Here is a 12,090-nt window from a genome sequence, read left to right on the forward strand (position 1 = left end):
CTGCAGAAAAGATTCAATCTTGCTCATAAAGGAAGGGATGCGCTTGGTTTGTTTCCTTGATGATGACAATGTTCGACTTGGTAAAATCCCTGGATTCTAAATGATTTGTTTCCATGTTGATGATATCAATAATTGAATTGGCTAAATCCTTGATTCAAGATGATTTGCAAATTACAGTAATACTATATGGTCAAGACCTGTTCTATTTTACCCGACACCTTAACAGTTAATGCAGAATAATGCTATAAGTCCCTCCAATAATAATGTGACTATTAAAATCACCATTGAGCTTGTGATTGATCATTATTGAATTTTGATCAACTGGTAATTTTAATAGCCAGATCATTCTTAGAGAGACTCAAGAAAAACACAAAAGAAATTTCTAGAATTACTTGTTAACACAAGCTATTTCAAGACAAAGAATGCCGATTGGCCATGAAGTGTCCGAAAAAGAATACCATCATCAAAGGCCATGGAAATCTTCCAGAATCAAAGACATTCATCATTACATTAACATAAGTAACATCAATTACCCAGGAAAATCCAGTAGTAGAAGAAAAAAAAAAAAAAAAGATTTGCCAACTAAAACACTTCAACACCTCTCTATTTCATGTTCCACATCTTCTGTACAATGTGTGAACCACAGAACCCAGAATCCCTCTCCTGCCTACAAGATAACCATCAAGCTAAATTAAATAAATCCAGGTTTTCCAGGGTGTGCGCTATCAATAGGCTTCACAATAGTTGGGAACCATGGCTAAATATTCTTCTCAGATTCAGGTTCTAGAGGAAAATATCTAATTCCTTGGATAAGGAAAGAACACACTCACAAAGGGTCTTGAGCAGCATTTCACTAACTAAAAATCTTCCCCTACAAACCTCAGTCATAATATGGTTTGTGGGTGACAAAAACTTGGTCAAAAGTTAGAACCACCGGAATCCATGTTAGTCATTGCAAGCAAATTCCGAGCTCGCTCTCAACAAGAACCCGTATAGCATGCAGCCAATCATTGCAAGCTACTGGGCCTTCCAGTTGCAGGTATAGGGGCAGCTTGGGGATGAGAGCAGTGGACCATCATATTGTTGTTGTCAATGCCATTACCTGATCCTGCACTGCCCTTCACAGTTTGCTCCAAGAGGCGAACTAGAGACATAAATATTTCCATCCTCGTTATGTCCCTATTTGCCTGTATATGAAAATCGAAGTAAATTGAGATAAGTAAAAGGCATCATAGTTCAAAGAAAACAGAGACATCTGTCAGTCAGTCAAGGAACATTCAGACTATTGTAGAGGGAGAGTAGAGGGTGTAATTTTTTAACAAATCTCAACCATATATGGGCTTGGAAAAAGGCTAATAATTTTTTGAAGCATTCCTTTTTTTTTTTTTTTAATTTTTTTTCCTTTATAATTGAAGATAGAAAATACAAGAATTGAAGAGCACATGCCAGGAAAGGATTAGAACAATTGTGATTACACTTTTGAGGTTTCATGACATTAGAAATTGCAATCACATCAACTTGCTGAGGATGCAGATTTTATTGAGTTCAGGTTTTCATTAAGAGGACTTCAGAAATTTTACTGCACTGCATATTTCCATGCTTCTTGGCATTTTGCTCCTGGGAGTATAATCAAGCAAATGCTAACAAATTGCTAAACGTATCAATTCTTCTAGCTCTTTCCCAGCAGATTAATCAATCAAAGATCTTCCCAAGAGAAGAAAGGGATCCTTTATGGCGTGGTTTGAATGAACTCAAATCTCACTTGGTGTATTGGGACAATGTGCTGTCTATGCAATGTTGGATGTTTGGGTTTAAGAAATTGGCCTTTCTAACCAGGTGGTGCTTGGAAAATGGTTGAGATGTGTGGTGTAGAGGGTGAGGGAGGCTGGATCATAGATAGGCAAGGATATCCTAGGGTTTAGTGTTGTGGAAGAGAGTATTCTTGAGGGTTGGGGGATTCCCTTGGTCTCACTACCTATAGGGCAGTATATGGAAGGTGTACCTGTCTTCGGTATGATGTTAGGTGTGACGAATTGCCACTAAAAACAACTTTTTTATCTTGTTTAACACTACTGAATATGAAAACACATAAGTAGCATTTTATGAGGGTTCAGCCCGTAAAATTCATTGATATCCTAGATATATTAGAGATCTGAATAACTGTGACTTGACATAATAGGGTGGATGAGATGGGAGAGTGAGGATAGGTATTTTTCAGTTTTTCAATGAAAAAATGCCAAATTTTAAACCTTGCTTTCTTGGGAAGACTTTTGTTTGCCTAAATTCAGTATTCTAGCAAAGAGTCTTTGAGAGCGTCCAGCAACATTTGTGGAGTTCCCAAATGAAGTTACCTTTTTGGAAATCAAGAAGCAAACAATCTAATCAAACGGAGCCTAATTACCAGTGTTCTTAATGTCCACTTTCTCAATGATATGTTCTCGTAAACTCAAAAATCACAACTAAATCTTTCTCCGTAGACTCCTTCGCTACCCCCTTAGACATTCCCTAAACCTCCCTTCCCACGAATAGATACCACACGGGCTGACGGGACCTAGATCCTCTCCATTTCAAATGAAATGGAGGGGATCCATTTAGTTAAAACAAAAGGGTATTTTTGTCCAAAACAAATATTTTGGACAAGTTTTGGACAAAAATGCCCTCTTGTTTTAACTAAATGGATCCCCTCCATTTCAAATGAAATGGAGAGGATCCTTCTCCGGGCTGACAAGGCCAATCATACTCTCAATATAATATAACCATGTAATGCACAAATAGCATTTAAATAACAGTTTACTAGGAAGGGCAAGGCTCCTGTTTAGATTATTACCTCAACTGCAAAGCGTGCCCATATTTTTTCATTTCGAGCTTCCATCACCCCCTTCAAGATGGTCAAACCCAATCCTCTGATAATTTCAGCTATTTCTAAAAAGAAACCCCGTTCTTCACAAAGCATCTGTGAGAAGAGTGAAGAATATTAAAAACAAAATGAATCAGTGCTTTTACAACTAAGGCTTAGAAGTCTGAGATTTAAAAAAAAAAAAAAAAAATGTCAGTTACTACCTCCACAAGCATCTGACGAGGTGGATTCAGATCTTCAACTATAATGGGGCAGACCATGGATTGTGAGCCAACCTCATATGCCCATGTCGCCCCTCCCTCAAAATTGTCTTTCAAAAGCAGTCCACCTTCTTTACTAACAATCTGTGAGTGAGATTGTATTCAGGCAAGGAAATACACCATCAGAAGATTCCCATCCTCAATTATCTTTGCTCAGAGCATAAAATGGTGAAAGCAAAACATGATAATTTGTTTAAGTAAAGCTCTAACATCATAAACTTATACTATATTATTGGCAGCAAATACACAACATGCATACAAATTACTTCTTCAACTGGGGAAGTTTATGCCTGGCTCCCAGTGTCATTGCACATGACATAATTTTCACACACTATCGTTAACCGTATTTTTCAATGAACTTCAAACAGAGGCTTGGTAAACAGAGAAACAAGGTAAATTTGACACTGCCCATACCTTGGACTCCCCGGTTTGTTTTAGCTTGTCTGCATGCTTTGTGACACTTTGCAAGAAAAGCATATGCTTGATGGTACGTTCAAGTAGTGCATCTATGCTACACTGTACACCGCATTAAAAAATTAAAGAATAGCATTAGTGTTGAATGCTATAAAATTCCAAATATGAGAGAGAGAGAGAGAGAGATTGAAGAGAAAAGACAAAGAAGTATTACTTTTGCTCCATTTGGCACAATTTCCCGCAACTCCTTCACACGATCTTGGATCATCTGGCGATCCTTTGGCCTCGGTCTCGGGTTCTCCCCAGGTTTAAGCCTTTTGCGGTTTGATTTGTTGATTTCATCAGGCCTCTTAGAATATGCCGTTGACACACTACTATCACGCTTCACATTACTACCCTGCTCAACCCATGAACTGATATGAGATGCATAATTGGAAGTAGTTTGAGAACAGTTTCCTGCATCATCCTTGCTGTAACCAGGTCTAAGAGAACTAGTTTCTACAGTCCCTAGTTTTCCTGGAGGCTTAGGAAGGCCAAAAAACTCCCCCTGCACTTGATCAGACATACTAACCCGTCCATAGGTGGGAGAACTACTAGGAACAGAGGAGCTACTGATCTTTGTTAATGTCGTCCTACAAGACACATCATCATCTGACCTCTGCTTGGAAGCAGAGTGAGCCCTAGAGACCACAGCATCTAAAAGGTGGTCACTGCCTATCCCAGTGAAGATACCACTCTCCGATATTCCTTCACTTACTGGACACAAATCTGAACCCACACCCTCCATGTTCATTAACACTGAAGAATTCTCACCCAGATTTTGCGTATTTACATATGGCCCATTAGCAAGAAAATTATTCCAAGTGCCACTAAGTAGTTTATTTTTAAATTCCACACCCAAAATATCAAATAAGTCGTCCCCTGATGGAGGCTGGGTACATGCATCTTCATGCTTAGCATTTGCAGAGGGAATCTTATTTCCACTGTCATGGTTCTGGTAATCAGGAGAAAAACCAGGGATATGCTCACTCAAAGACATATGCTTGTCTGGATGGTGGAGTAGGATCTCAAGGCCTTGAAAAAACTCAGTATCCATTTTATGTTCCCTTTGTGCCAACTTGGTTTGATTATGCTTCACAACTGTGGAAATCCGTCTTTGATCAACTTCTCCTGAAAGCATGTTACTGGAAGTTAATTGATCCGCCAGACCATGTAAAGGAACCCCCTGTGTCTTCGATGAACAAGCATATGGAAGCCCAAGTTCAGTGAGATGTGCACCAGAAAGATTACTGTCATCTGCTCTATATAGTCTTGGAAGAGAACAAGGAACTGAATTTGGCTTTGAACGATATTTATCGATTTCACCATGTAACTTACTTCCTTCAGACAATGGAGTAGCAACAGAAGCTACGTGGGAATCAAGCATTAGCCCTCCATTTCTTCTCGGTTGAGACATTTTCAAAGTACTTGATGCACTTGAGTTCATATTGAGATGATCTTGAACACCAGCACCTGACAAAATATGTTGCTCCATTATATTTTGGTTGCTATCACTTCCCCCCAATTGGCCAAATTCAGGTTGATAATTCAACCCAGATCTTGAATTGCAGAAAGAAGACTGCTGGCTCTGCCATGCAACAGGATTTGAGGGGATCACTTCAGCTCCCACAACTCCACTCCCAAGTTTGTTGTTGATAGAAAAATTTGGCTTCATCATAGGAGTTACTTTTTGTTGGCAAATGTCATCATGGGATGTAGGCATTGTTTGGATCCTGTTAGGAGGTCGAAATGTTGAGGCAGTAGTCCACAGGTTATTCCGAATCTCCCCTATTACAGAATGAGATGATTGACCAACAAGCCTTGAAGCCTGAGATAAATTGCTTTGTTTTTTACAGTCATCAACCATCAAAAGTGAGGGATTTGTCACTTTATAACTTCCAGAAGGTTCCACAGATACGGGCACTCCAAAAGTAACTGGTACTCCAATTTTCTCAGCAGAATCTATTGTTGCATAGTTGTCAGATAAAAGAGCACCAGGGATGCATCCCAGTTGCAAGATAAGATTCCTCACGTGATTTACAAGTCCAATATTCTCCATAATCTGAAATGAGAAGTATCAACACATTAAGTTAGGAAGTTGAGAGCAACTGACAGAAACAACAAACATATCTGTCATCATAAACAAATCAAGCATGCATTACAATGTGAAGCACGAAATTGAGAACAAGTATCATATTAGTTGTGCCACATAACAAATATTAAATAACTAATATTTGCAGAGAATCTCATTTTGATATTAATTCCAATATTTCTTGCAGGGGCTATTATGCCAATATTGCTTGCAAACAGCAATAAGGTATACCAGATGACCATTTGTGTAAAGATCTATTGTAATTACTTGTCAACTACAATGAAATGGAAGTCAATCAGATTTCTTTGTTTGGCCCCGACACTTTAACTACATTTGACCCTGTAGAAGGTAGCTATTTATAAATAAGAAAAACATTACAGCTCTTTCTCAATAAATCGCCCAAGTTCAAGAACAGCAGTTGAATTTGCTAGCCAACAAAACCAACAGTTTTCCCATTAGTTGGACATCTTTGATGCCTCAACAAAAAAGTGTGTAGTGGGGCTAGTATAGGAAATCCATATAGGGAAGAAAGTGACAACCTTGAGTCAAAATGCACCAGATGTCACTAAAGGATGGTGTCAAAATAAATTAAAGGCCAAACGTATACTGGCACCAACATTCATAACATGCTATATATATAGACTGAAGGGAGAGAGAGAGAGAGAAGCACAGTGTCCTATTTACAGAACAAGAATAACCAAAAAGGATCTATAGCCTTTAAGCCAAAAGAATAAATAAATAGCACTTACAGACAAAGAAGAACCAAGTTGAACAACCCCATGCGGAAGAATAGGAATAACTACAACTGTCTGCAATCAAATACAAGTACTGTTAATGAAACAGCAAGGTAAATACCATATGAGATAAAAAGCATAAAAGCTAGCAGACCTGCATTTCAGCTGAAAATTGGTGACGAACCTCATTTAGAACCTAGAAGCACCAATAAACTAAAAGTTACATTAAGCACAAAGAGAAAAAACTAATCCCTTACTATAGACTTTTTAACCTTCCAGAGAAAGCAATGTCTGTAAGGATTTTTAAAGAGGCATCATCTAGTTCTCATTTCAAAGTCAATTCTTTTTCCATGCCCTTTTTCAATGTATAGCTGCTTATGATTGTTTTCATATTTCTCGTTTTCATGACTTTCTTTTTTGATAAGTAAATGTAGATATTTGTGTACGAAACATAGATCCAGAAATAAACCAAGCCAACAACACAAAAAAAATTGGGCTCGGCGTCGTTTTCATGACTTTCTTAATCTCTTTTTTTTTTTTTTTTTTGGGTTAGTTAGGTGTTTCTCTTGTATACTTTATGTATATTTGGACGCCCACTTTGGTTTTTGACGAACTCTATTTACTTAACCAACAAATAAAAAATAAAGTCAACTTCCTTTCTTTTCTTTTCTTTTTTAAGCTCATTTTACTCATCAAAGTTTGGACGTCAAGTAGAATCGGCACGAAAACATTTTTAGGTTCTATGGCATGGAGCCATCAGTGCAAAGACGCCCAAACTATCATTGAAATTTTAACAATGAGCTCTAGAAAGGAAACCTCGCTCTCTTCTAGTCAAACCAGAGGCAGAATTTCTATTACGTACCTCTGATAGATGGGCATCCCTATTGTAGTTGTTTGAAAGAATCCACTGATGGTGTCCTGTAAATGCAGCTCGCCCAACTATCCTGAAAAAAATAATAAAAACAGTGCCTCATACGCTTAGTTTCAGGAAAAGCACTTGAAGCAGCAAGTAGAAAAGAAGAAAAGCAAAAAAATCATACCCTTCACCCACTACATAAACTTGATTATTAATCATCATATCATTTATCAGTGAATGGACTCTGTCCCCTAATTGACTCCGAAGCTGAGAGGAGCGAATTTCCGGAGAATCCCAGGATCCCTCCCACTCTTTAAAAGTCTCAGATCCAGAAATGCATGGAGCAGAACATGGTGAGGGTTCATAATAACAATCTTCCCAAATCAATAACCTGCCAAGATATGAAGAGCCCCATCATTTAACTCTAAAACAAATATCAAAAGTCCTAAAGGAGACAGATACCAGTGTTAAGGGCACAACATTCCTAACTTCAGAATAAAAATTTAAACGACAAACAATCCAAAACATAACTTTATAAGACTAAATAGTTCAAGAGGGCTCAGCTCGGAAAAATTTTAATTTTTTCTTCTACGGAACAGGAAACTATATATATATATATATATATATATATATATATATATATATATATATATATATCCTACTGTAATTTCCCAGCAGCCAAACAGATCCTGACAGAAGGCAACTGATCAATGAATACCCTATTATATACCGGTGATAAAAGGTAACATTGTTTATTAGGAACAAGAAAATAAGACGGAATCGAATCAAACAAAGGATGACAAATTCTGATTCAACAGATTCATCGGCAGAATTTAGTCAATACACACAGTGGGGGTTGTCAAACTAATACAAATCTACTTGTCACCGAGATTCTTAAGGACAAAACAGAACCAACCAAAGCATAAAGTTCCAAAATAAGGAACGTACAAACATGAGATAAACGAATCAAATACCAGATAACAGTAGCCAATCAGACCACAACTTGTGAAAACCTACCCCTCATAGACCAAATCAGATCCTATATGTTTGGTAACCGAGAAAATCTAGGAAAGTGAAAGTAAAAAGTAAATAAATCCCCGAAACCATAGGGAATCTAAAATAGAAGAGTTCCGAGGCCTGATTCACTACTCTTAATTGAGTTCTTGACTTTTCTTACGAAACAAAAACAAAAAGAGCCCCAGAAAAAGAAAAAGAAAAAGGAAAAGGAAAAGGAAAAACAAAAAAAAAAGAGTTCTCTTTTTCTTTACTTTCCTTTCCCTTTCTCATCAACCAAACGGAGATGTACTTAGGATTCAAAACTCGGAAACCCCAAACTAATCATACAAGCTCGACTAGTTAGATAAGTTGACTTTTGAGCACTGACCAAAACAACAACAAAACAGAAAAAGCTCAAAGACTTCACTTCCTTTCTCTAATCCACTCATCCTCTCCGGGACTTACTTAGGGTTTTGACATCCGATCTTCCAGAACACAGCATAGGACCACTGATTCGGACTGCACAGCGACTTGAGCACCTCTTTGAGCAAGTACCCCATAGCTTCGGAGCTCGGTATCACCCGCTTTAGCGAACGAGTTTGGATTCAAACAAGCGAACAGAGACTGAAGAGCGAGACAGAGAAACAGATACAGCAAAAATAATTTACCGCCGGCAGAGACCGATCATTTTCCGGCGACTTCTATCTAACTCCCGCGGCACGACCCTCTTCCCGCCTGCTTCGTCCTCAATCCCCCGCTCCTCTTCCTCTCCGGATCCAAGCTCCCAGACACCATTCTCCGGTAAGCCATTCAAAGGCAGAGAGCTCAAGAAACCGAAAAGGTCCCGAGCAAAGAGCGAGAGTGCGAGAGAGTGAGAGAAGTGAAAGCGTCTTACAGCCTTCCCTTCTCCTACACTATCCCACAAGCTTCGATCCTGTACATGCCCATTATTTGCGCCATTTGAGCTCCAACTCCGCTAAAAAAAAATGCAAAAGATTTCTGGGTTTCTCGAAAGAGCGCGTGTCTGCTAGTGCGCGCGCGCGCGTCGCTCTCTCTCTCTGTCGCAGTCGGTGTCTCGGGGGTTGTTGGTAAGGTCGGCTTCAGGCTCAGATTGCAGCCACTGCTGCGTCCTCTCTCTCTCTCTCTCTCTCTCTCTCCCCCTGCGATATTCTTCTCTGTGTGGGATTGAAAAAGAAATTGCAAGTGTGCTAAAGTGCGCTTTAGCGGCCACATTATACCACTGGGGGTTTCACAAACAGGCACGGAGTTTCAACAAATCACATCTCCATGCCACTCCTCCGCTTTTGTCGGCTTCTGAATTTTTCTCCCTCTTTTTTTTTCTCTCTTTTTTTTTTTTTTTCGATGTTTTTGGGGGTGTGAACAGGTGGGGGTTTGGGGAGGTGACGAGCTAGTGCGGGTTGCTGTCGTCATGACGTCATCTCTGTCATTGCCCTCCGCTCTCTTTGCTTTGTCAAATAATGAGAAATTACTTTAGAACTGGGAGACAGTTAAGACTTCATTTAATTTAACCTTTCTTTCTTTAATTTTGTTGGTACATTTTGACATTTTTGGCCTGACATATAGTTGGGGAGATAAAATAATTGTTTGAATATCTATACTCAAATGGAAATCTGCAAATGTATCGTTTGATTGAAACATTACAAATTCTATACCCATCAATCATTAATACTACATACTACAGCATATTATGAATGGTACGAGCGTTCACATTGGGGATCAGTCAAAATAGTTAAAAGGTTTAATTTATCTAAACCTCGTAAAAAATATATATATATAGTAAAAAAAGTTTCTCGTCCGGCCAAAGAATTGACTAGCTGCTGCAGTTCTCAACAGAGCATTAAAAAAATAAATAAATCTATTTTTCTCCTCTTTAAAAATAATAGTAAAAATTAATAACTAAAATGCTTGAAAAAGTAAACATTTTTTTAAGTTGAATGTGAATACTTTGATGATCAAGGAAGAGACTTTCATTTTCTTTTAACTTTTTTTTTTTGTCCCCAGGGGTAGCTCAATCGGCTGGGGACCACACATTATGAAGCGGAGGTCACTAGTTTGAATCTCCCTCTTCCCTCTTATGTAAACATGTTAAAAAAAAAAATTTTGTTTTTTTACAGAAATTTCCTCCAAACCAGTATGAAAAAAATATCATCCGACTCATGTAAAACACTGCCAAGTGTCTATAAACATTGGGGAATGCTAGGTGTTCTTCTAGTGTTCTCTTAGTGTCCTCCTAATTATGATGTGGCTTTTAAAATTATCGTTGAATTTGAGATTATCATTATTGACTTTTAATATATTGGTGATTTTAAAAGTCACATCATAATTGGGAGAACACCAGGAGAACACTAAAAGAACACCAAGCATTTCCCATAAACATTTAAAAGGCATATTAAATTATTAACCTCATTAATAGTAGTTTACTAATTTATATTAAATTTAATATACCTTTTAAATGTTTATAAACATTTGGCACTATTTTATATGGGTTGAAGCATATTTCTCCGTATCGGTTTGGTTCTTTCTTTCTTTTTTAATGGATTTTTTTATCTTTTGAAGTTTGTCTTTTACAATATTATTTCTTTTATTTTTTTTATTTTTCAATTATAACTCACCAAATGGTGGCTCAAAAATAAAACGGTCCAATGATCTATTCATTCAACGGTCATTTTTTTTTTTTTTTCTTTCTTTCACTTTCTTAGTCATTGAACGGTCCAGTCAAATTCAGCTTGTGATTGCTGGAGGCTTCGAGCTGTATTTACAGAAAAGAAAGAAAAGAGGAACAAAAAAAAAATCATGATTTTTTTATTAGGGATTACAAGATTATTCATCTATTATGATGACCAAGTTAAGAAAAAGTCCTGGTCTCTAGGGATTTTTTTTTTTTTTTTTTTAAGAGGAAAACAACTCGAGCAATAAATTAGAGTTAACCTATAATTTAGAAGGTTGACTAAATCAAAGAACTTAGAATGGTTGCTGCAGAAGCGTTGGCAGTTTTTTTCAAGCATTTAAATTTAATAAAGATTTGGATCTACGAAATATCATTGTAGAAGGTGACGCACTTTAAGTAATTAATGCAATGAGATCTATTGACAAATTAGCGTAAATTTGAACAGCTAGTCGATGACATACGCATGGTATTAGCTTTGTTATTTAGTTGGCAAATTGTTCATACTCGACAAAGATGCAAATTTCGCGGCACATGGTATAGCAAAAGCTATTAAAAAAAGGCATAGATGGGTCTAGATGAAAGAAATTTTTAATTGTATATGTGACAGTGACATTAGTTGCTCTATTTTCATCATTTATGAATGAGACCCATATATATTTTTTACCAAAAAAACAAAAAAAAAAAACCTATAATAAGTTTTTCTCTATTTTTATTTAAAGTTGTGCTATAATCCTGTGACGAGATTTTTAGGTGATATATTTTGGGTATGAATTTAAATGGATGCATCATCACAACATATCAAATCATAGCTCCAACTAAATGTATTGGTGTTTTTTGAGCAATACATATATATATATAGAGAGAGAGTTAAGGATTCGTAGATTCGTGTCTGATGTTCATGAAACATTTACTAAAATTTGGTAGGTTATGTTTCCTAACCAAAAACAGATTTGCTTTGTTTCTATTTTTTCTTTTGCCGGCCGAGATGGATATTATTATTATGGAAATTATTCTAGTTGTCAAGCAGATCCCCTTAAGTCTTACCCACACAAAAAATTAAAAAATATACATAAAGAGACCCCCCTTTCTTTTAATAAGTCGAGAATCTTGTATGAATTTATTTCTTGCTCATAGGTTTCCACCGGTCCCTCAA

The 12,090-nt window shown here is 37.2% G+C and overlaps 1 protein-coding gene across 1 annotated transcript; it reads right to left on the reverse strand.

The window, feature by feature from the left end:
- Positions 1 to 479: 479 nt before the first annotated feature.
- Positions 480 to 9,459, reverse strand: LHW (transcription factor-like protein). The gene is made up of 10 exons (XM_059573598.2): positions 8,714 to 9,459; positions 7,437 to 7,643; positions 7,259 to 7,340; positions 6,551 to 6,592; positions 6,412 to 6,471; positions 3,746 to 5,632; positions 3,532 to 3,633; positions 3,061 to 3,201; positions 2,828 to 2,953; positions 480 to 1,187 (listed from the first exon to the last, which is right to left on the reverse strand). Exons 1-10 carry the CDS (start codon positions 8,806 to 8,808, stop codon positions 1,008 to 1,010), a joined length of 2,922 nt encoding a protein of 973 aa, XP_059429581.2. The 5' UTR covers positions 8,809 to 9,459; the 3' UTR covers positions 480 to 1,007.
- Positions 9,460 to 12,090: the final 2,631 nt, after the last annotated feature.

The sequence above is a fragment of the Corylus avellana genome, chromosome 8 (assembly GCF_965113065.1).
Source record: "Corylus avellana chromosome 8, dhCorAvel1.hap1.2, whole genome shotgun sequence".
NCBI classification, from domain to species: Eukaryota; Viridiplantae; Streptophyta; class Magnoliopsida; order Fagales; family Betulaceae; genus Corylus; species Corylus avellana.